Raw genomic sequence first — 25,956 nt, forward strand, 5'->3', positions numbered from 1 at the left:
CTTTCTTTATTATATATAACAGAGAATTTGATATCTTCTAGGTTTTGAACTAAACAAGCAAACTGAAGGCGTCACCGTGGGTTTTAAAACATTGTGAATGACGTTTTTAACATTTCATAGTCTAGAAGATTAATTGAGAAAATCATCTCAATTGATAATGGAAATAATCATTATTTAAATCTAAATATAATAACTTTCTTTGACTTCCTCATAAATGTTTCCTAAACATTTGCATCTGCTAAAAATGGCTTAGTTTCATGATTAATTTAATTGCTTCTGATCTGAACAAACAGTGAGCAGACTCATCAGTGACAGCAGCTGCTGTAGTGCTCAGGTGGACTGATAAACCTGCAGACTCTTGGTCCTCTGTGGCCATTTAACACTTCTGCTGTGAAGGCTTAAGACAACACTTTGTGAGCCGCCTACTCTCACACCCATAAATATGAACAACACTAAGATCAGCAGAACGAGAGCCTAATTGAAGACAGTGCATCAACTTCCTCCCTTCAGCTCTGACATCTAAGCAAAAAAAAAAAAAAAAAAAAAAGACCTGAAATAACCTCAAACATAAGATGAAAAACAGGACAGGAGAGATTCAGAAGCATATTTCTTCACTTTTGCTGGAATTTCTGTAATAATTATTTTTTGTTTTCTGTTTTTTTTTTTAAAAAAATACTGGATATTTTTATCTGGAGCTGTAGTCAATTAATCGATTAGAAAATTAATCAGCCACTATTTTGACAATGGTTTGAAAAATATTTGATGGTTCTGGCCTCTCAAGTGGGATAATTTGATGTGTTTGCTTGTCTTGCATTATAGTAAATAAAAATATTTTTGGGGTTTTGGACTGTTGCTCAGACAAAACAAGACATTTGATCAATGATGAAACTTAATCAGTGATGAAAATAATAGCTTATACCCAGATTTCATACAGTAGAAAAAGTAAAATATAGACAAGTCATGTAGATTGTAACTGGCATCAAACACCACCTGCATGTTTATGTAGCCCAGTCTAAAAAAGTTTCATGTTAGACAAATAAATATGTAAATAAATAGTGATACATAAATACAGTTAAATACAGTGTAGGAAGATTAATAAATCTTCGTCATTGTGTTGGTGAAGTTCATGCAGTTTGTTTGCTGTACATAGAAGCGTTTATCGCACAACCTAAACTCCAGAGGGCCTAAAGTTGTCCATCTTGACATTTTGTTAATTGCACTGGTTGTTACCAACTGGTCAGCCAGTTGGAAAGGTGGAGGGGCGGGACGTAGAGGACGCGATGGGCTACTCAGACGACAAACAGGAGCTGTGTGAAGATTTATACGCTGTTGAAGACATTTATGTACATTTATCGGTGGATGCAGAGTTTTACCGAGAGTAACTGACATAACAGCAACCTGCAGAAGGTAAATAACCTGTGTATGTATTGTTGTATCGCTTCATCAGGATGTAGTGTGTAAAAGATAGATGCTAATCGTGATTAGCGCGCTAATTACGTTAGCACATATTTTCGCTGTACTAGCAGCTAATGTTACTGTTTGTTGCTAATATGTGTTCATGTCAATTAGTTTAAAGCTCAAAATGCATTCAGCATGAGAAGTAAAGGAGCTTTAGGACGAGTTAAGTGATTGAGAAATACCGTCATGTACGTTTAATAGACTGAGGACCAGGAAACACTCGTTGGACTCTATGGAGGAGTTGATGTCTCCCGCCAGCCTGTAACCTCACTCATCATTCCCCTCATCCTTCATCCATGTTTCAACTCAAGGATTTGTGAGTAACAACTAACCAGTCCATGTGCTATTTTATGTGGTAGCTTGCATTTGCAAGTGAAGCGGCCATTTGTTTCAGGTCACTACGCTCCGAGCAACGACTCAGGCCCGCAACGTTTTAAGGGCACTGTTTAATTTTGGTTGCTGTGAGTGTGAGTGTGTGTGTGAGTTTGTGTGTGTGAGTTTGTGTGTGTGTGTGAGTGTGTGTGTGTGTGTGTGTGTGTGTGTGTGTGTGAGTGTGTGTGTGTGTGAGTGTGAGTGTGGGCCTTAAAGTTTGGAGCTTCGCTATCGGTAAATAAGATAGAAAAAGGTCATAACCTCTGAGAAAGGTTTGAAAAGCAAAAGGGAAACACGTCTAAGTTTGTATAATATTTTTACACCTGTTTTATTTTATTAATTGGTTTACATATACGTTTCATTAACTAAAGTAATTATTTGCATTTAAAGCACCGTGTGTGTCATCTTTACATTTCATTAAGGTGTGATTTGAGTTAAAACAAAACAAAACAAGGAATAGTAATCAAAACATAATTCTTAGTGGGATTTAAAATGAGTGATTCTTGCTATACAGTCCTGCTAAGTGGAGGCACCGACTTATATTTGTAGTTCATCGTTGGGTAAAAAGATTAAAAGCTGGTAATTTAATTTCAGTTACACAGGTAAACATACCCAGAGCTGCGCCCATAGTACTGCAACTGTTTTACAGTTATACGGGCAAATCTTCATCCTTTGATATGTCAGTTCTATAAAGCACCAATTTCACCATGAAATCCGCCCAATGTATTTGTTGCTGCTGGTGATTATTTAATGTGCATTTACTGAAATCTCAAACAAATTGAAGAAACTGAAGAGCATTTTTGATTTGATAAATAATCGTTGACTGCTGACAGTCAAAAACTGTAGTACAGAACTGTACAAACCATCATCTCGGGTGTTATTGGGTTGTTTTGATTTGTTGTTGAGCTAATTGGATCTTTATTAAGTCAACTGCCATCTAAATATTCCTTCAAGTTTGTTATTGTTGGTTTTTTTAAAAATGCTGACACAGCGAGGCTCATTACCTGCGTCAGCTGACGGACTGTGACCAGGTCTCAGTGACTCTTGATCATTTAAGTTCTCTCAGACTGAGGAGCTGCTTTTAGTACTAAAATGTTTTGTTAATTACTCTCAGATCAAACACTTAGCAGTCCTAAAGTTAGGATTGAGACGCTGCTCATTTTTAGGAGTTAGGAGCTTTTAGCCTGAGGATGTTTTGCAGATACAACCTCAGATTGCTTCATTTTAACACAAACCAAAAAGGTCACTGGTCTACAGCAGCACCATCGTCAACCTTTATTACATTTAGATATGAAACAACAAGACTGCAATTACTCAGTTGCAACTGTTTTGATTATCGATTCTTCTTCTTCTTCGTTTTTCAAGCAGAAGTTTATGTAATTGTCATTCTAACCATATCATCATGTTCCAGCTTTTCAAATATGAAGATTTGCTGCTTTTCTTATGTGATGGTACAGTAAACTCAATCAACAAGTTGGACAAACCCAGTTGGAAGACTTTTTGATGGACTTTTTCACTATTTTCTGACATTTTTATAGATAATCAATTCATTGATAAATTGAGAAAATAACCTGCAGTTTAATCAATGATGAAAATCATCATTAGTTGCAGCCCTAATTTACATTTTGTCTTATTTTCACTTGTAATTTACAATTTTCCACTGCTGTTTTTTAAATTATTACCACATTTAAACCTGACACCCTGAAGTAGAACTCTACATTATTAACACACAGTTCTTTATTTACAATCAATACATCCAAATTACTCCATTTGGGAGTCTGACTCATTTTTACCCTTATTTTCTTATTTTTTAAGACATATTCATTGAAAGAACCACTCTTGAGGAGAGGAAAATACACCGTGGCATATGGAGAACCCTTAACTTCCTCTAGTCTCTTCCCTCTTTAAGCCCCCCCCCCCCCTCATGTCTTCTTGTCTTAATGGAAGTTTTAATGTGCGTGTAAAAAGTGAGAAATGAAGTAATGTAAAATGTCAGCCTTTCTGATACCGGAGGTTTTGAAAGGTCAGCGCGTCAGAGATTCTGCATCACCATTAAAACTGACAGACAGAGTTCGTCCAGTTTCTCAGGGTGCTGACGGGAATGAGAATCCGGTCTCCTGTGAAAAACTGTGTTTAATTATACAAGTTCAGCTTGAAGTCGACATCAAACAACTCTCCCGTCTAAAGGACTAGGACTGCAACTAATTATCATTTTCATCATCAATCAGTCTGCATATTTTTATTTGTTTAGTCTGTAAAACATCAGAAAACTGTAGAAAATGCCCATAACAACATGCTAGAACACAAAATGACGTCATTGAATGTCTTGTTTTTTCCAACCAAATCTCCAAAACCCCCAAGACTTTTTCAATTTTTTGATAACCATCAAGACTAAAAAAAAAAAAGTGTGTTCTTGTGAAAACAGTTACATGTGTGTGTCTAGTCTTTGTAGGTTTTAATAATTGTAAGGTCTATTTCCAGTTTGTTGTTTGCTGCTGTTGGTCTGGCTTGTTGGGTTGGATTGGTTGCGTAGAAATACTTTGGTTTTGGTTGTTAAACACAATGGTGTTAGTATCCCTTAAACATATTAAATGGGATAACAGACTGTTTGTTCATAAGAATTTTGATGCTGTGGATCTCGGACAATTTGGGGCTTCAACTACCGGTGATTTTCAGCATTGATTATTCTGTTGGCAATTAGGAAACATTAGGGATATTTCAGAAGCAGGAACCAGAGAATTGTTGACATTTTTTCTTGATAAATGACTTGAACAATTAATTAATTAATATTCTGTCGTCCAACTAATTGATTTATCAACTAATCATCACAGCTTAAGGTTGTGGAGCTCCTCATGGCTATGGATGCCATGACCTACTAATATGAGGAAACGATTCTTAGGAATCACGTAACTGACGGTACGATTTATCTTCAGATTTATACCAACCCTTATAAGAACGTCTTCCTTTTGCACACAACCTTCTGTGTGTTGGAAAATCTTTTGTGATGTGAACTTATTGTAACTTTGGAACAAGTGTAGAGCTGCAACAATGCCAACTGATTTGAGAACCGGTAAATTGCTATAAGTCATTTTTCAAAAAGAAATGCTAATATTAAAGCTGCAAGCAGCATTGAACGGGCGTTCGCACCTTTATGGGCTTATAATATCTAAACCGTTCGAGTTATTACAACGTTTTTCCACAACCTTTGTTCAGCACAGTGTCATAAGTCATGTATTCAAGTTTGAAGCCGATACCATTAATGCCCTAGGAGGAGATAGTGTTTCTTGGGGGTCCAAAATTGGCGCAAAGTCGTACTTTGATGGGCAGATTGCGGACTTCCTGTTGGATTTAGGTCAGGGATGTCAGCTTATGATTTGTAGGTCTTGATGAGACGAATAATTGAGTTTTGGTTCGATCCCTCTACGACATTGCTACGGGCTGTGGTGGCCATATTTGATACATAGGTGGAGCTATAGAGCACATTTTGGCACTTTGGGGGATAATTTTTACATTTTATCAAATTTTTCACCGGACCTGATGTGCGTGCCAAATTTGGTGAGTTTTTGAGCATGTTTAGGGGGTCAAATTTAGGGTTGAACTGGCGTAATAATAAAGAAAGAATAATAAGAAAGAAACAAACACACGCCCCTTTGGGGCTCAGGCCCTAATTATCTGCTTCCAGCTTCTTAAATGTGAATATTTCCTGGTTTCTTTGGCCCTCTATGACAATGAATTGTATATGTCAGGGTTGAGGAGCTTGGTTGGGACAGAACAAGACAGTTGAGGTTGGGAATCAACCAAACAACTTATCGATTAATTGAGAAAATAATCAACAGATTAATCAATAATGAAAATAATCATTAGTTGCAGCCCTAAGAATGTAGTCATCTGTTACAAAGGCTACGTTCATACCAGCTGGACTTTGGGACTGACTGGAAGCTGGTGGGGCGTTGGATGATTTCTAACTTTGCCACAGTATAACTCTGCCAGGACAGAGGGGAGAACGAGCTGGATGTTTGGACCAGAGGGATTTTGGCTCAGTTCGACCTCTCTGACAGGGACTCCCTGATGCCTGCTGTATCTGGGTTACCCAGTTCTGCTTCAGCCTCAGTGTGCCCTAGATCAATATGGAAATCAGATGTTTGAAAATCGGCTCCACAGATGCTGACTAGAAAAGAACAAAAGTAGCAAGACTTGATCTTTTTTCTTGCCTCAAATGCCTTTCCCTGTCTTTCCACAATTTCCTTAATGCTTTGTCAAATATATTATCAATATTATTATTATCATTATTATTATTATTATTATTATTTGCACCAGCTATGGTCACCTCATGGGGAAAGCTACTGGGCACAAACACAAAGGTTTTTAAAGTGTTTTAAAAACCCAACAATAAAACAGAAATGACAGATATTAGACCAACCAAATATATAATCAGCACAAAGTCATACAATAATAAGAATACTCAGACTTTTTGGGAAATGCTTGTTTGATTAGAAAATCAATATCGATTTTATCCTCGAGCTTCCAGCACACAGAGGTCTGGGACATGTTTAGCCGATGATTGGACATTTATACTGTAGGTTCAAGTGTCTTTGGTGCGTTTTAGTTTAATTTAGGTTTTCAAAAGATTGAAAAGATTCCTGAAATTGTAGCTCAAACTTTGTAGATGACATGGCAGATTTGGCTCCCTCCTCTTTATGTGAAAACGTAGAATTCATTTAAAGTCAAACTGTTTATCTAACCTTTATACTGCATGTTTGCTATCAAAGAATACAGGAAGCTCAGGGGTAAAAATGCAGATTTTAACACATCCTGTCACCGATTTTTAAAAGGTGTTGATGATTCTCAGCTGTAACCGAGTTTTTGGTTTTTATTGACTTTGCATAAAACAATGGTAGGTCTGCATGAGACTTAACTTTAACATCTTAATTACTAATGTTTATAGTTTTTAATTTGTACAGTTTGCTCTGAATCATTGATTTTTAAACAAACATTTGAAGAATGTTAATGTCAGGAGATTGCATCATCACAGTACAATTTCACAGAAAAGTTAATAAACTAAATTGTTGAATTATTGTCTAGCTCAATTCTAGAAAAAAATACCCTGAAATGTTCATTTTTGTCGCTGTGTAAAAACAGTATAAAACAGCTATGCAAGGAAATGTTCAAATCCAGTAATTGCAGGGTCATTAGCATCCAGAGACCTCAATCTGCTGTTGCTGCAGAAGTTAATGAGAATTAACCAAGGGTTAATAAGTTGAAAAACAGATCATGTAAAAGCTAATGAGGATTTTAAAAATAGAGTGGGGTCCAGAAGTCTGAGACCACTTTCCAACTTGAATGGGAAAGTGGTCTCAGACTTTTGGACCCCACTGTATATGTAAAAGTTTGGAATAATGATTTTTTTTAATGTTATGTAAATGTTATAATTTTATAAGTTATGCAAAAGTTAAAATAAAAGATAATAAAAAGTTAGAAGATATGTCTTGTAAAAATTATTAACATGTCAAATTACAAAATAACATTTGTAAAAATTTGGAATATAGAAGCTAATAAGCTTTTTTTTTTTTACTTATAAAAAGTTGTAATTTAATAGCTAAAAATTTAGTTAAAAATTTAAAGATGCTTTATTTCTGTAAAACCTCTAAATTAAAAAAAACTAATAAAGTTTTGTAAAAATTATAAACAATTTACAAAATTATCCATGTAAAATTGTTGAATATAGATATTTTTTTTAAGCTATGTAAAGGTTATAATTTTTAAAGTTTGAAAAATTGAAAAAAGCTGCAGTTCTGTAAAAGTTAAATAAAAAAAAGCTCATGAAAAGTTTAAAAATGTTTTGTAAAAAATTATAAGTTTCATATAAGTCAATGGCAATTTACAAAATGATTTCTGTAAAAAGTTATAAATATACAAGTCAATCAACATTTTAAAAAGTTATAAAACTAAGGGAAACTTTAAAAGTATATTTTAAAATTTTTACTAATGTATAATTAGACTATTGATGTTAATGACTGTGTGTCACACTTAATGTTCCTCTCAAACACAAAAACTGACAAAACACACACAAGCATAGTTTGGCAGCTATTTTTAATTAGCACTTTATGATCCAGTTTCCAGTAATCTGACAGCAAGTTTACATTCTTTTAGGGCTGGGTGATATGTCTTAAATCAATATCATTAATCAATAGAATACATTTCTAATTTCAATATCTCTCACAATATGACAAATGTATGTGCAATCATACATAAAAGTTTACATCACAAATTTTGATAATTTTTTGTTAGACTTTAAGTACAGTTTGATGGGAATGATAAACTTACATTATATTTTGTTAAACTATTATATTTAAAGCTCATATACTACTACTACTACTAATAATAATGATAAGGTTTCCTCTGAAAGATAAACAATAATATTGAACTATTGCCCAGCCCTATATTCTTTTCAGTAATTCAAACCAATGATCATTATGTCCCTTAAAAATAAATCCATAAAATGCATCGTATACAAGCCTAAATCGTTTAAAATCCTCCAGCAGTTGAGTCAAACATTAAGAGAATAGTGTTTACCAAATATTTCATAAAATTTAATGGCAAATGTGAAATTTTAATGCTTTTTAAACTAAAAAAAATCTTACAATATCGGGTTTTCTTTTGTTCAGACACTCATGGGATTAAAAAAAAGTCACATTTTTATTCCAGAAACTCAATTCAGTCAACTAGTAATGTATTTTAAAGGGGGAAAAATTAGAAGTTCCTTACAGAAGCGTAATGCATGCACTGGAGGAAAAAAAGCCTTGTTTTTCTGCATTAACAAGATAATTGTCATGATTTTCAGATATCTTATTAATTCAGAAAAACAGCAGTTTTTTTTCTCAAGTGAATGCATCACGCTTCCATAATTCCTGCATCATATTCAGACTTGTACTTTCATTTTGTTTAAAGTTTTCAACTTTTATGAACAACTTCATGAAAGAGGTATATGTTTAGTGTTTTTTTTTTTTTGTTTTTGTTTTTTTTTTTAGAAATAAACGACTCAAAAGCTGTACTTACAGTAAGTTGAAGTCTGAATACAGCAGGTTATATTGCTCGCAGCTACATGAGAAGTGTTTTATTTCAAATATCTAAATACACAGCATGAAAAAAGTTGACATACAGTATATATATTCATTATCATGTTAAAAAAAAAAGAGTATTCCATCAATATTTACATACAGCAATATGTGTAACTTTTTAAATAAACAGCTTATATGGAGCAGTGAGTGAGGACTTAAAATAGAGGGTATAAAAAATAGATGGCTCTTTCCTCCCCTGTGATCAGTCAGTTACATCACGGATAGCTGCTATGCTATCACTGCTAGCTAACATCAGATCTGAACACACCAACGACCTGAGTTCAACCCGTGTTTCCTTTCAACATTAAAGAAAATCATGATCTACTTTGATTAAGAAATTGGACTCTTAATGCAAATTCATCTCAAAGTGACTCATTTTTAAAAGTTGAGTCATGAGTGGGGGATTTTGAGAAAGTCTCCAACAAGTAAAGCAAATTATTAAAAAGGTGCAATAAACAACATTCAGCTCCACTAGATGTCAGCACTCCCTTTGTGTGTGTTGTAATCCGAGCCTCTCAGTTCTCCCTATCCTCCCTGATTGCGTCTTCAACCCAGCAGCCGGGTCACAAACTTAATCATATTACAACATATTACAGCCAAACAGTTCACTAAAATAAGTTTGTGAAAACATTTGAGGTGAGAAATAGGTAATGCACTAACAGAATCTCGATCCACATTTGATCAGCACTGCCTAGTTTGACAGTTTGGTCTGAGTTTCTGTCAGTTCAAGGACCGCTTTCTTTTTTTTCCAACTTTATTGAGTAAACGACGCACACATTTGTTTTGGTCTAAGATGCTGATGCTCTGGTGCAACATCTAGTGGGGCTGAATGTCTTGTATTGCACCTTTTTTAAATAACTGCAGACTACATCTATTTAAAAAAAAACAAAACAAAAAAAACGTCCCTATTATCCTAAAAATTTTTTCATTGTAATTAAAACATTATCTGCATTTACTCTCAAATTTCCATTAACAAAGGTCAAGATCACTGATAAAAACTAGTGGAGAATAAATAAAATTTAGCAGTAATTTAAGTTTTTCTTTTCGTAACCAGTGACCTATTATATCATTTGTATGTTTTCTTATTTTTTTGATCACGTTTACATGACTGATTTTCACATTTTGTCTGATGTGTAGCTAGCTTTCTCTGTTAACTCAGATAGTTTTTATTGTTATTACTGAGCTAAAAGAGCAAAGTGTCTTCTCTTCTTGAATCCATGGATGTCACTGTATGTTTAGCGTCCAGTGTAGATGAAATCTAAAAAGAGACAAACAGGAAAAACAAGCAGGTTAGTTAAAGGGCAAAGTAGAAATGGTCAATTTTTTAAAGGTCTATTCTTTCATCCATACTTGGAGTAACCTGAGAGTGAGATTGGCGGAGTGGAAATTTGGTGTAATTTATAGTAAATATTTAAAAAACTACAAATATTTGCTATTTAATGTTGATTTTAATCTGTATAATTATCTATTTATAAAATTATATTTATAATGAAACCATTTACAGAATTTAAAAATGAATATTGTCAGATAGTGGATGATTATAGCAATTTATACCTGTTTGTACTGTAGTAGCAATGTTGAAAATTAATGACTTTTTATAGTAATATTGGAAAATTACACAATTTTGCATGACTGTGATTAAGTACCTTGAGTTTACAAACACTGACATCTAGTTATTACATATTTAAACATTCAATTTCTTGACAGATTGTATGGAAACTGTCATAATGTTAGAAAGTTGCAGATATGGTAACACAATATTTTTTATCCATCATCCACTCGCACTGTTTGATAAGTTACATTTTAATAACCGGCCGAATTTAGATTTCATTTAATTAAATGGAAAGAATTTACATGATTAAAATAAATCTTTACTCAATTAGTAATATTAGATCTGCAATGATTAGTCAATTAACTAAGTGACAGAAAATTATTCAGCAACTATTTTGATACTTGAATAATAATTTTAATTAGTTTTTAAAGCAAAAACATAAAACATTTGCTGGTTGCAACTTTTTTCGGTTGAAACTCTTCTGTGTCATATGTTGATAAACTGAATATCTTTTACATTTCTGACAGTTAATCAGACAAAACAAGACATTTGAAAAGCTCTAAGAAATTATAACAGACATTTTGTACTATTTTCAGACATTTCATTTTATAGACAACATGATTAATCTATAATAAAAATAATCGTAAGTTGCAGCTCTAGTTAATATTATAGAATATATTATATAATAGGCTCCACTGCAATGCTGAATACAAATATTTTGGAGACTGATTTCTCGTAATAGTCCCCACAAGTTTAAAATAAAGTAGGGGTTAACTTTATAATAAATATCATGAAGGTGGTGTTTTTGTGTGAGTCTCACCGCGGCAGTACTCAGGGTTGAAGTTTTCATAGATGGGGTACAGAGGATTCTCCTGTTCGCTGCGATGTTTCCTGGCTCTCAGGACGTCCCGCACGCACTGATGCAGGAAGGCATACTGGCACTGCAAAACACACAAAGATGTGGAAAGTTTAATCAAAATATTTTTATATGGATCACTGTATTGGCTTGATAATGTTTAATTCATCAGGAAAAAGTTTTGTTTTATATTACATACATAAATACACTCTCAGTTTGGTTTGGACCAATATTTACTGCTGTTTTAGCTCCGGTTTGGTCCAAATTTTACTGGAGTTTTAGCTCTAGATTGGTCTAAAATTTCCTGTTGTACCTTAAGTTTTGTCCAATATTCACTGTTTTTTTTAATCCTAGTTTTGTCCAAAATTAGCTGCTATTTTAGCCCTGTTATGGTCTAATATTTACTGCCATTTAGCTCCAGTTTGGTCCAATAATTATTGGTGTTTTAGCTCTGGTTTGGTCCAATATTTACTGGCGATTCCAGATAGAAGATTTAACCAACTGAATCAATCTTAACTAATCCTGAGTGTGAAAACTCTTTTAGTTCTAGTACAGCTGATTAGAGTTCAGTTAACTTTGAATTAAGTGTATACATGGTGAATGGAAAAAATAGTAACATATGGAGCTCCGTTACTATGATTGATAATTGCAAGAGCTAGAAATGTTAATGTGTTTATATGTGGACTATTCTCATAGATTTTATATCTTAAAAAACAAAACAAAAAAATCCCTACATCTAAAAAGTTAAGTGTTATGTTTTATTCAGCTTAATCCAGTTTATAAATATCCTGTTGAAATCTGACAGGGACAAAATGCATCGGCAGCAATTGACCATAAAATACTAACACCTTTTTAGTAAAAAAGACAATTGTAACCTCATTCACTGATAAAGTAATAATGGTAATCTACAGTTGAAAAGGCTGTATAACGTTTTTTTTAGTCTTTAATACAACTGAAATGTGACTTTATTAAAAACTTGGACAGGGTCTTGATGGAGCACTCCTCAGCTGTATGTGGGGGTGTACCTCGGTCTGGACCATGTGCTGGCGGTGCAGGCGGAGGTCGAATATACAGCCGTACAGGTCAATGGTTCCTTTGGAGTCCATCTGCTGTAGAACTCGATCCAATGCAATAAATGTCCCTGTACGTCCAACACCGGCACTAGACACAAACACATACACCGTAAAACTTCAAACTATAGATCCGTCATACCTGAAATACAAACTCTGAAACATGTACAGTGTAATGCAATATAACACAACAGTCCTACAATAAGTTTTGGATGTGTTTGGCTTTGTTCATCTCATTTATAGGTGGAAAGAATACCAGCAAATCCTTAGTTAGGGCTTGTTGAACTTAACAGGAATGCAATTACGCCAATGGTGCTGAAATAATCATTTGATTAAAGATAATCACCAACAATTTTGATTGTTTAAGTCAGTTATTAAGCAATAATTGCTGATTTCAGCCTCTTAAATGTGAAGATTTGCTGCTTTTATATCATTGTAAAGTGAATAAGTTTGGATTTCGGACTGTTGGTCGGTCATAAGACATTTGATGACATCACTTTGAATGTACAGAGAATAGCTGCAACTAACAGTTATTTTGATTATATATTAATCTGCCAAATGCTTTGTTGATTAACTGATTTATTGTTTGATCAATAAAATAGTGAAAAACAGCCATAACAAGTTTCCAGAGCCCAGGCCGGCGTCTTCGAATTGGTTGTTTGTTCGAACAACAGTTTAAAACCTGAATATTTTCAATTTCCAATCATCAACGACAAACTAAAACATGAAATCTCCACAGTTGTAAGGACGTAATCAGCAAATTTTTGTCATTTTACTTGAAAAATGTTGCTGATGAATTTTCTGTCAATCAAATAAACAGTTGACTTACTGCTTCAGTTCTACTTGTTTCCGATTAAAATCAAACAGTTTTAATGTTTTTTTGTAAACTCCCAACTAATCAAAGGTTAGAGCTGCAACAATAGTCAAATAGTTAATTGATAGAAAATTAATTACCAGCTATTTTGATAATCAACAAATGATTTAGTCATTTTTTTAAAGTAAAAAAAGCTGAAATTCCCTGTTTCCAGCTTCTTAAATGTGAATATAAAAATTGTTTTTGTTTAATACCACAGAGGATTATGCACACACACACAAACACACTCTGTCCTACCTGCAGTGTACAACGGTGGCTCCGGTGCTGGGTGATCGGTCCACGTAGTCCCGGACCGTCCTGACAAACTGGATCAGGGACTGAGTGCTCTCTGGGACTCCGTGATCGGGCCACACGGTGTAGTGGAAGTGACGCAGCACACGAGGGTAACTGCAGCCGCTCTCCTGTCAGGGTGTATTGATTATGTATTATTAAAACTCTGAATTATTTAACTCTAAATTAACTTGCAAGAGAAAAAGAACTAAAGATCAGTAGTACCGAGGTGATCTTGAACTCTCGGATGGTCCACTCCGGCAGGACGGACTCTGACAGCATCTGAATGACCAGGTCACCGTAGTACAGCGGCTCTCTGTCTGCAGGCCAGTACTGATCACACTTCACCTGCAAAACACAAACCAAAACCACATTCATATGCTTTTAATGCTCCAACTAATAGTTATGTTCATTACATTCTTGATTAATCAAGCATTTGATCTTTAAAACATTTGACAATGGTGAAAAACGCCCATCACGTTTTTCCAGAGCCCAAGTTTTCAAATGATTGTGTATGACGGTACAGAACCCAAAGATGTCAAGTTTATAAAATGATTATAAAAGACAAAGAAAAACAGCAAATCCTGACTTTCAGAAGCTGGAACCGAGCTGCACCTGAATCAGCATATTCCTGTCCCATGGGGGTCTGCATTTCATTTTGTCATGTGCTTGTGGTTCCTGCTCTCCCTCATCTACAGATACATTTTTATAAATACTTATTATAACTAATGTTTCTTCTTCAACACACCTCACCTACAATTATGAAACATATATTATTCACAGCCCAGTTATAGCACACCTCAGCTCCTCACACTAAACTTCTATAACAGCCTACTTGACTCATGTTTTACCTTTTAAGACTCACATTCCAAAGTCTTTGTTCGTCATGTGAGAGATCATACATGAACCAAAACTTACATGATCTGTGAAACCTGCAAAGAGATTAATGTCTGCTTTATCCTCCAGTGTGCGTATTGATGAGGTGTAGCGAAAACTGGGAGAATAATTACATTCCACAATTACATCAAATATATTTTACTAAATATTTAGGTCTCAAAATAATATCAGTAGCTACAAATCATCACTGGAATCATCTAATCTACTCTATTGTAATATTTTTTTTATTCCTGTGTTGTCTTCTGTCTCTGCCCGTCTTGCTTTTCTACTGACTCTCAAATTTTGTGGGAATCTTTCCATTAAATTGTGATATTTCTTATATAAAAGTGAAAAAGTTTGGTCAAAGGGTGGCAGTGGAAATGTCAGCTTGCCTACAACTCTGAGGACCCTGACAGTTCATTTTATAAGCAGCTATAAAGACATCAGTATCCTCAGTAGAGCTGCAACAATCAGTTGATTAATCCAGTATTTGATCGACAGAAAATTAATCAACAACTACAGTATTTTGTACTTTTTCAATTAAAAATACCAAAAATTCTCTGGTTCCAGCTTCCCAAATGTAAGGATTTGATTTCAGCTTTTTCACTTTTTTTTTTTTTTAAATACTTATTCACTACATTAATAGATTAGTTGAGAACATAATCAGCAGATTAATCGCTAATGAAAACAATCATTAGTTCATTACTCTTGAGCACAGTTTTTTTGAACGAACAAAAACAAGAGGATCAAAAATGTAATCACTGACGACTTACCCGTCCCTTCTCCACGCATTGCGTCACCATGACGATGTTGTAGACGCCGTGCTCCCACACCATCCTCCAGAAGTCGTCCTTGGTGCCGGGCAGCGGGCCCTGGGTGGCGATGTACTCCCTCCGGTAGTTATTACCCTGCAGAGGAGGGGCGTCTGAGTGAGTATGTGTGTGTGTGTTGAGTGTGTGTGTGTGTGAGTGTATGAGTGTGTGTACATACAGGTATGTAGCTGGCGTTGATGTAGTCGGAGCAGGGGTCGTCCTCCAGGTACGACAGCTTCACTCTGGTAGAATCATCTAGAAAACAGAAAATCTAATTATCTTCTAAACCTAGCAGATATTATGAGTGTGAGAAGTCTTTTTTTATGAATAGGGTTTTAATGTAGTAGTTCACATCAAAGTTGTTTTTAAAGCTGTATAGACTATTTTAGCCACTTTGGGGGAAGAAGAACTCCACAACATCTGATTCATATTACTTTATAAGGTTTTTATGGCTAATATGTTAGCAAACAGTTGCTTATTTCCACATCCAGCAGTGATGGAGCAACATTATCATTCATGTGAAGTCGTGTTTCTGTCCACCTGGTGAATGTAAGTCCAATATTCACTCTCTTTTAGCTCTGTTTTTGGTCTCCATCAACTCCTGAGGGAAATATCTGGCTCTTTAGCTGCTAAATGCTGTACTTTCTTAACCAACTAGTCTCTAACTGTGTCTGTCAGCTGTTTGCTGCAGGGCAGGTAGTGTACAGTGGGTTTTCCATTAGTTGATGAACCAAAACTAGAAGCTAAAGGAGGCTGAAAACGTCTGTAAAGCTGCACAGTTTGTGATATATATTTGTGGGTTCTACAATATGAGCCACGAATCCTCTTTTTCACATTACTTACTGTCATTTGATACATTGTTGAAATAAAAATATTTATTAGAGCAACTTTAATGCTTTGTGTAAGAGTAAAAAACAACAAATTTTAAAAATGAACAAGAATCAAGGTTTAACTTTTATGGTGTGTTCACACCAAATGCAAAGTGTATTCTTCTTGTGGTGCCATTACATACAAAGTCAATGCAAAAACACTCAGCGACCAAGCAGCAACCTCTGGGGCTGTAAAATGAAGCCAATGCGGAAGTGCCAAAAACTGCAGTTCCTTGAACGACCACTTGAGGCTCAAAAAGCGAGTCAATCTCCATAGACCTCCATGTTAAAATGTCCAACTTAACAGCAGAAATAAACATGTTTACAGTCTGGTACAAAAAATGGTTTTGGTCTCTGTAGCTAATTTCCTCTTTCATGACAACTGTACGGGGGGTGAATTTTTTTATAACTCACCCGTTTAAATTTTATTAAGCTGTAAAGTTCTGCATAATGAAGGACATGGCTGCTTTGAGTGACAGGTCCGCCAGCCGCTAGGTGGCTTGTTTCAGCCATTGGGCCCGCCTCTTTGCCCATTTTTGATTGGCTGGGAGTTAGGCAGCATCACGCACTGCCAAGATGGCGACGGCCGGAGCGGCTCGCTTTGAGCTTCAAAACCGCTCTTCAGAAACCAACGAGTGACGTCACGGTGACTACGTCCATATTTTTATACAGTCTATGTCGGCGACGCGACTGACGATGTAAATTTGCGATATATGGATCATTCACATGAAGTGAAAATATTCAACTTGAGCAAAAAATTTGCGCGTATCACAGGACTCTGCAGAGTGTTGTGAGTGGAGAACCAGAGGGACGGAAACAGACTGCTGCTGAGCGCCAAGGAACTTTTGTTTGTCCAATTAGTCGTCCAGAACCCAAAGATATTCAGTTTACAATGATATAAATCAGATCATTTTTGATTGATAAGTAACCTAATTTATTAATCAACTCATTGTTTCAGCTCCACAGTGAACCTTTGGTGGTTAAACCATGAAGGGCAGATTCCTCACAGGTAAACACTTAGTTATTATCTGACTGTAACTGAAACCATTTAAACTTTTGTTACAAACTAACACCTGCATCATGACAAACAAAATGACACAAGGCTTTTTTTAAAAATCACATTTAACAGTTTTTCTCTTTTATTGTTCTAAGTGAGAATATTTGTTGAAATGTTAAATGTATTTTCTTTGGGTCACAGCTGAACCTCTTCACATTTACAAAGTGAAAAACAATGATTCATTTTATTGTGTGTGTGTGTGTGTGTGGGTGTGTGTGTGTGTGCACGTGTTCTGACAGTTAATTATAGAGCTACATGAATCACATTTTTCTGTTCGTATAGAAAATTGGCTTCAGTTACACATGACTGACACTTAATGACTTTATATGAACTGAGATACCGATTGACTAACAATAACACACACACACACACACACACTGATATCAACTGTTTAAATGTAAATAATGTCATCACTTTCTGTAATGATCATGAAAATCTATTTGACCTGGTTTTGTAAACTCATGAGGGGAATATTAAGATTCTTGCAGAATCTGACATTAATGACTGTTTTACCTTATATTATTGTTTAGTATTATACTCCATTTTACTTTTATACTTTTTTAACTATATGATTTTATTTGCCTCATTTCAACCGATAGACTGTATAAAAAAAGTTAACGTAGCCATCGTGACGTCACCCGATGGTTTGCGGACTCCCATTTTGAAGCCTCGAGTTTGGCCATCTTGGTTTTTTTGGAGCCAGACGTGATGAGAAGTGACCATATTTGGACGAGAGCGTGGCGCTGGGGACGAGCTCCCCGGGGTCCAACTTGTGACTTGTCAATCACAAGGTAGCCACGCCCTAAAGCACACGCTGCTTTATCGTCTATTTCAATCTAAATGAGATCATAATTTACGGAGGAAAGGAGGACGGAAGTGAAGTGAAGAAGAAGGAAGTAGGAGAAGAGGTCTCAAGCCTCATACTGGTACATCACCGTCACCATGGGAACAGGTGCAGTCTCATTAGTTAAAGCTCTTAACGAATTCATTTGTTTATTTTCATTTCATTGAGGAACTCAATTTGACTCCATTTAAGCTGATTTTTATATTCTTTTTCTTTCTTGTATGTAATTTGTTGCTGCAGGGGAGAAAATTAAAGCCATTTAATCAAACGATACACACAGTGATGCATCAGTACTAACATGGCAGGATGTTGTTGTAGCGGTTCTTTCCTCGGTTCTCCGGCAGTCGGGCGACGTCCATCGTCTGGTTGCGGCCCACGTCCTTCAGATCCTGCACAGACACAGTATTTTCTTGTGAAATGAATGCACATTCTGTAAAAACTGTCACATCTTTTTCTCCACAACTTTAGAAGAGACTGCATCAGGGTTTTACTGGAAAATTTGTGTCCACGCATCACGTCGTAAACTAAAATTCTGATCTCTTTTAATGGGATTATCTCCCAGTCACACTGAAAAGTCTCACGATAAAATAGATGTGTGGCGCTCAAAGTTTGGTGACCATCATCAGCACACGAGGTAAGTAATCACCCGGTTAGATATTTGATCTGACGTATCACTGCAACTTACTGTTACAACAAGTGAGGTAAGATAAGAAAAAAGCTAAATAAATGTAGTTTAAAGTTGATTTAGATGTGAGCTGAAGCAACTATACAATAAACTAAAGGACAAGTGTATCTTAAAGCAGCAGTCAGGTGTCTGTAATCATTCCTCCTGTTCATACTGGATATTAAAAGATCCTTCAAATGTGTTTTCAATGTTAGTGATGGAGGCCAAAATCCACAGTGTGTCCACACAGTCATTTCAAAGTCTGTGTGAAGCTTCTATTCAGCTTCAGCAGTCTGAGTTAGTCATATCAAGTGGATATCTGACACATTTACAGTCTTTTTAGCATCAAATTCCCTCTTTGTGTTTCCTCGGACAGTGTTTCCCTGTTGAGCTGCAGGTGGAAGTATAGTAACAAAAAGAGGAACTTTGGCACTAAAAAGACTGTAACGTTGAAAGATATCTACTTGATTTGACTCATTTGGACGCTGAAGCTTCATATTAGCTTCAGATAAACTTTAAAATACATTTTTTGCACAGAAGGAGGACTGTGGATTGGTATTTTGGATGGTACCCTATGTGTGCTATGGGCATCATTACATGATGCCATCGGGTTAATGGACTTTATTGGATTATTATTTTGATTAATCTTTTAGTCTTTAAAATGTGAGACAATTTAAAAATAACCTCCATTTCTCAGAGCCTCAGGTCATGTAAATATATTAATTTACAATGATATTCAAACCGAGAAAACATTTGCCAGTCAGATATTCAACTCTGAAAACTGCTGTTGTGATCAGGCCCTTTAAGCGTCCCACTAGAGTCCACTCTCAGTTTACTACTGATATAAAAACGTGTCGAAATGTCTCTTTTACCTCAAACTCCTCTGACAGCAGGTAGTTGGAGTCGGCCTGAAGTTTGTTCAGATGGGACTCAAAGTGACAGGCTTTGATAGGACTGCACAGATACAGACAGACATATCACGTTAACCGTCACATTTCAAGATTTACAAAAAACAATCCAACAATTCTGACTATTTATCAGTTTTGAAACTTCCTTGTCCAGTTAAAACTTGATGCAAAATAAAGAGACTCTTACCTGGTGACTCGACGGTTACTGCAACACAAAGACAGGCAGTCAGTTATTATTGTTGTACATATACAGGCAAATATGAGTCTGTTATCACACAGTTAGAGGCACATTTCACAGCCCATCTTAAACTGTAATAATTAACTGAATGTTAATCTGTTCAGCAGTAGGTAAAGATATAAAGTTATGTTAATTCTCAGTAATTAACAACAATTAACAACAACAGTGACAGTTATTCTCAATAATTACTGTAAAAATATTAATAACTTAGTATATACCACTGCAGTGATACATAGTTTTGTTCTGACCTTGATAATTACCCAAAAATTTCTTGTCATCAATTTTAGAGATTGCCAAATATTCATATTGTATTAATTTGGCTAAATGTTGAACGAAATGCACATAAAAAAAAAAAAACTTTTTAGTCAAGATTCATCAATTGGTCGGTGTTAATTAAATATTTAATCAATATATCTGAAGAAAAACATGATATTCATCAGTCAGCAATCTGAACTGATACCAGAAGTAGGTCACACCAATAATTTGAGAGCAGATATTTAATAAATACATACTTGTCATAATTCTCAAACATCGGAGGAGCTTATTTAATCAATGTCCAATCCTGTTATAACGATAACTATTATCCATTCCTGCTATTAATAAAGCACAAATTAATTGTCAAACTGACACTTAATGAGCTGCGCTGAGCATACGAACACACTCAGAGTAATTAACAGCTGCTGTGACTGTGGCGGGTGAATGATGAGGTAATCAGAGAGAGAGAGAGAGACTTTATTGGAAACTAATACTTCACACACTCACATATTGGACGTAGGAGGTATTGGAAACTAATCTCTCTCTGTGTCTGTCTCTCTCTCTCTCACATATACTGAAGAAAAATAAATAGAGCCACACACACACTTACCTCCTGACACCCATATATATCCCTGAAGCCGGCACCTCTTTCCACATACTCATCCTCACCACCGGGTTCTCCTGTACAGCCCTACACACACACACACACACACACATATATATATATATATATAAGACAATATATACACATAACAAACTGCAGACAGCATCTTACAACAACAACATTTAGTGTTAGTTTTCCCCTTATGGAGAAAGTCAAACTGTTCATGACTCATATAACAGGTCGTATGTTCAACATAAACCTGCATTAACTGATGGTAAGAACTCTGACATATCATCAGCTTTCCAGTTGACATGTTGAACTTGTTAGCAAACGGTTGCTTATTTCCACATCCAGCAGTTAAAACATGATCATCACATTGATGATGTCAATAATTACTTGTGGGGTTCCTCAGGGTTCTATTCTTGATCTTTTGTAGTTTCAATCTAGTTAAAGCTGCTTGAAATGATGTTTTTTGTCCACTTGTTTTCAGCAGAATAGTCTCTAAACATGACTTCTGTCATATTATCAGCGTATAGAGCAGTTGTGGCTAACATGTTAACAAACAGCTTCTTATTTCCACATCCAGCAGTTACGGAGCAACATTATCATTCATGTGGAGTCGTGTTTCTGTCCAATATTCACTCTCTTTTATCTCTGTTTTTACTCTCTACCAACTCCTGAGGGAAATATCTGGCTCTTTAGCTGCTAAATGCTCCACTATGTTCACCAGCTAGTCTACAGCTAACTGTGTCTGTTTGCTGTTTGGTGCTGAGCAGGTAGTGTACAACGGCTTTTGACAGCTTTTTCTCTGAAAACGACGCTATGAGACGCTGAGAGTGAACCAGAACAGTAAAGTTGCAGCCAGACAGATAAACAATGAGCTGAAACTCACTATAAAGCTCCGTAAAGCCGAGAGGAGCTGCAGAGTCACTGATAGATTCATCACTACGAGCCACAACCGACACATTACACACTGACACATCAGACATTGTTATAAAAATATTGATTATAGCCAAATCTGTGTTGTTGTTTTTTTTACATGTTTTCCTTTAAACCTTTCTTAAGATTTCCTTAAAAAACACAAATTATTGAACAAATTAAACCATCTATCAACCCTCTGAAACTCCAGCATCGTATTCCTGAAGGAGCTGAGACGTTCTTGAAACGGAAAAGAAGAAAGGAGAAGCCTAAATAAAGTTAAAGTTACAAGTGTTTTTTATGAATACTGTAAATATGATCAGCTGCTGTTGGCCGCATCATTCCTGTTCCACAGGTAGTTTTCCTGATCTGCTGTATTACAAAAACAACCTGACTGTTTATTAATTGGTCAGCTGATCTGACAGGACAGTAAACACACTGGATCAAAGGGGTTGTTGCCGTCCAGCAAAAACGTCAGCAGAGGATACACCTGTAGGCTCCTCGTCTCCTCCGAGGTGCATTTTATGGATTGAAAGATCCTCACTGATGTCGGAGGGAGAACAATTTCCCGGTCAGAGCCGGAGGATGGAGGAGCGAGGACGGGAGGAAGCATAAATTAGCCGAATGAAAATCACCCTGTGTGGTTCTAAGCCAATGAATCTTTTAATGGGCCTAATTAACTCAATACTCTAAATGAACAGAGACTTATATGAACTAAACGACTGGAGTGTTAATTAGAGGTGTTTGTAGCTCTACTTTTTAACTTCGGACACGGACAAAGACTTCCAAATATCAAACTGTTCCTTTAAGACCTGGTTCTGGGGTTAAGGTTAGAATAAGGTCTAGAGACTGAGGGTCCCCACAAGTACAGCAGTGTAAACGCGTGTGTTTTTGTGTACTTACACTTTGCGTAGCCGCTGTCTGTAAACCAGCAGCGAGACGACGGCCACCATCATACCGATGAGGAACATCCCGGCGCTCAAACCCTCCACGACGCCACCTAGAGGCTCTGACGCAGAACGACACACACGTCAATAAACAGGTCGGTACAGGAAGTGTGTGTGTGTGTGTGTGTGTTTGTGTGTGTGAGGTGCTCACCTGCGTGCGTCCTGAGTGGTGTCGACAGGTGCGTGTCAGTGAAGAGCGGCTGAGGAAACTCTTTGTGGTTTTCATCAAACAGTCTGGTGAAAGCTCGTACACTCAGCCTACACACACACACACACACACACACACGTCATTAGTAATTTAAATGAAGGGATTTGCTGCCTTGCTCGAAGGTGCTCCGTCAGGCTGCATATGTGTGTGTTTACCTGTAGGAGGTTTTGGGTTTCAGCGGTCCGTCACAGAAGCCGCCGTAGCTGTCACTCAGGTAGAGGTCGTCGTCATGGTAACGATCGCAAGCCCCACCCAGCCGGTCTCCTCCTGCCCCCAGGTTCACCTCCACCACCTGATCAATTCATTGATTGATTGAATTGACACACAAAGTCAACACAAACATGTACAAATAAAACTCTTCTTTTATTTTGTTCTGTATGAAGTAGAGCTGCAACTAACAATTATTTTCATTATCGATTCATCTGTTGATTGTTCTCTCAATTAATCAATTAGTCGTTTTGTCTATAAAATGTCAGAAAATGATCTGTATCCCAAAACTGCAACCTGCAGCGTCTTGTTTTGTCCAACCAACAGTCCTCAACCCAGAATTTACTGTCATATAAACAAACCAGAAAACATTCACATGTTGACATTTTTTCTATTAAAAACAAAAAGAATCAAAACAATAAATTGATTATCAAAATAGTTGCCGGTTAATCAGCTCATCAATTTCTTCATTGGATCATTTTTTTTGCAAATTAGTTAAAAGTTGATTTACTTGTTCATTTGTAGGAATTTTTCCCACATCAGTGTTCAGCATTAATTATGTCGTTAATGTTATATTTATATTATCAATATTATTATTGTAGTTTCTGATATTTAATCACTTTGTCGTACTTGTGTTGATTGTGGTAGATTTAGTCATTACTGCTCTCGTCTGTTGATGCGTTCATAATTGTTTTAGTTTTATTAGCACTGCTGTTATCAGACAATTTGTATTAATAGAAATAAACAAATTAAATATATTAAACAAACACTAACTTTTTTTTAACAAAATTGTTTCTACAATTATGATGTAATAAGTTTGTTTTATTTTCTATAATTTCCTTCCTGTTTGTCATCCTTGAGATGTTTTTGTTTTTGAATATCAGCTTATAATCGCAATAACAAACCACGAGTCATGTAACGGTATCTAGAGCACATTTACATTTGAGTGCTCTGTATAGTGCACAAAAAAAAAAATGCACAATTACAATTTTTAGGAAGACAATGTGCTACAGAGAAGAGGTGGAAAAAAAATGTTTGTATACAAGAAAAAATGTTCTTGTATACTAAAGCTTTACTCGACTTCCCTTATTGGTTCCACTAATGATCACATGACTACAAGCTTTTGTCATTACTGGTAATTATTTTAGACTGCTAATTAATATATATAAAGAAAAAAGTAAATTTATATCTACTTAATCCTCCAAACAAAAAGTGAAAACCATTTGTATTTTCAAAATTCTGAACAAAAACCTAAATGTTTCCTTGAGTTACTGTCGTTTCCTGTGTTACCTGTCCGCCGGAGGTCTCGCTGTCCTGCGGGCAGCGGCTGGAGAAGTAGGCGGTTTGATAGGCTCTGACGGAGGAGTTGTTGATGTAGTCGCGGTAGGAGGGCAGAGGGTGGCGCTGCTCCGGCTGCAGGAGCTCATTGGCTGTCAGAAGAGACACGAACAGTCAGAGGACGACGTGAAAACGGCAACACTTAACGATGAAAGTCTAGACTTTGTTCTCTGGCTGAAATCTGTTTCTCTGAACTCATTTGTGATTTTAGAAGTGTATTTAGCAAACGTTTGGAACTTCCTGAGTATATCAAAGTTATTTAAAGTTATTTAAAACGTATGTATGTACTGTCAGACTCGGCCACGATGACGGCAAAGTATCGGACGGCTCCGTTTGCGTCGCTGAACCAGGAGCAGTTGAAGCGGAACAAGATGGAGGATGAAGTGACCTTGGACGATCTCTCGCTGACACGCACACTGGGGGGCGGGACCGGCGGACCTGGGAGGACATGGGTTGGTTACACAGACTGTCAATCAAATAATAAAACAGCTTAAAATGTACTCTATGTGTATAGAAATCTATGTACTTTTATGTTCTTTTGTTTGTCCCTTTTTAAACTTATTTTTGTTGCTTGTTCGACTGTAAATTAATTTGTTCTAATTTCTGATATTTGTCTCGAGGAGCTTTCTTTGTTCTGCTTTTGACAAAATATTGAATACAGTTAAGTTTTTTTGTTTTGTTTGTAAGTATGGAGGTTCATTTCTACCAAAAAATAGATGAAATATGTATAACAAAAATGAGAAAGGTCAAAATTTCAGCTTCCTATCTCATAATTACGATTGTATTATCTTAAACTTATGAAGTCTTACTGCTATTTCATAAGTTACAGAACATCATAATTTTTTGCTTAGTATGTCAAAAGATAGACTTAAGTCAAAACTATGAGATAATAACTTCATAAGACTTAATTTTGACTTAATATCTTATAATTTACTATCAAATTTTCTTACCCAAGAACTTCAGTCAAAATTCTGACTTATTTTCTGTAATTTACAAATAATAAGTTCATAATTATGAGAAACTAAGTTTAATTATTGAATTACTCCATATAATAATATAAATTATAATTTAAATATATTTTTAAATTATGTGATGGTGAATCATTTCTATCAGGCAAACTTTTCTTCATTTTTTTTATTTTTTTTTTTTTCTCTCAACTCACTCTGTGTTTTCTCCACTTTTCCATCATCTCCTTGTCTCTCTCTTATCTTGGGAAATGTCACAAATACATTTCTTAAAAAAAAACTTTTCGGGGGGGGGATTTTTTTACTGTTTCTGTTTCCAGTCCAATTGTGTCAGGATGATTTATAATGCAGCAAAGAGAGAGAAAGAGGGAGAGGGAACGAGAGTCGAACAAAGAGAAGAAATAAAAAAGACTGTAAATCAGAAGGGAAAAAAGTTTTCAGACTGTGATTTTGGGTCACAGTGACTTTTTGAAAAAAGGGCAAAGAGTGAAAAATAAGAATCAAGTGACATCTCCTTATTTTGCCACTGTGAATACACACTTAAAAAGTTCATTTTATTCATTCTCTCTGTCTCGTACCAGAAGTTCAAACCTGACCTACTTATAACATGATTTATACTTTAGTAAACATCAGTGGTGGAAAAATGTATTCAGATCCTTTACTACAGTAGAAGTAC

The 25,956-nt window shown here is 35.8% G+C and overlaps 1 protein-coding gene and 2 long non-coding RNA genes across 4 annotated transcripts in view; 2 read left to right on the top strand and 1 right to left on the bottom strand.

Annotated features, from left to right (window-relative positions):
* Window positions 1-1,247: 1,247 nt before the first annotated feature.
* Window positions 1,248-13,925, top strand: LOC121890769. The gene is made up of 4 exons (XR_006093917.1): window positions 1,248-1,407; window positions 1,660-1,774; window positions 13,544-13,683; window positions 13,835-13,925. It is a non-coding gene; the product is annotated as an uncharacterized LOC121890769 (long non-coding RNA).
* ptprb (protein tyrosine phosphatase receptor type b) overlaps window positions 7,904-25,956 on the bottom strand; it is a 44,529-nt gene continuing 26,476 nt past the window's right edge. For both annotated transcript variants that reach the window (XM_042403265.1, XM_042403264.1), the window contains 16 exons: window positions 24,604-24,753; window positions 24,268-24,407; window positions 22,926-23,062; window positions 22,714-22,820; window positions 22,519-22,624; window positions 20,704-20,784; window positions 19,788-19,805; window positions 19,565-19,646; window positions 18,327-18,417; window positions 15,437-15,513; window positions 15,220-15,354; window positions 13,796-13,918; window positions 13,538-13,701; window positions 12,382-12,517; window positions 11,321-11,441; window positions 7,904-10,206 (listed from right to left, as the gene is read on the bottom strand). In XM_042403265.1, coding sequence (XP_042259199.1) covers window positions 10,184-10,206; window positions 11,321-11,441; window positions 12,382-12,517; window positions 13,538-13,701; window positions 13,796-13,918; window positions 15,220-15,354; window positions 15,437-15,513; window positions 18,327-18,417; window positions 19,565-19,646; window positions 19,788-19,805; window positions 20,704-20,784; window positions 22,519-22,624; window positions 22,714-22,820; window positions 22,926-23,062; window positions 24,268-24,407; window positions 24,604-24,753 — 1,691 coding nt within the window. In that variant the 3' untranslated portion in view covers window positions 7,904-10,183. The remainder of the gene's footprint in view (window positions 10,207-11,320; window positions 11,442-12,381; window positions 12,518-13,537; window positions 13,702-13,795; window positions 13,919-15,219; window positions 15,355-15,436; window positions 15,514-18,326; window positions 18,418-19,564; window positions 19,647-19,787; window positions 19,806-20,703; window positions 20,785-22,518; window positions 22,625-22,713; window positions 22,821-22,925; window positions 23,063-24,267; window positions 24,408-24,603; window positions 24,754-25,956) is intronic.
* Window positions 16,747-24,691, top strand: LOC121890773. Its single transcript, XR_006093926.1, has 4 exons — window positions 16,747-17,136; window positions 22,530-22,657; window positions 22,932-23,113; window positions 24,610-24,691. It is a non-coding gene; the product is annotated as an uncharacterized LOC121890773 (long non-coding RNA).

The sequence above is a fragment of the Thunnus maccoyii genome, chromosome 23 (genome assembly GCF_910596095.1).
Source record: "Thunnus maccoyii chromosome 23, fThuMac1.1, whole genome shotgun sequence".
NCBI classification, from domain to species: domain Eukaryota; kingdom Metazoa; phylum Chordata; class Actinopteri; order Scombriformes; family Scombridae; genus Thunnus; species Thunnus maccoyii.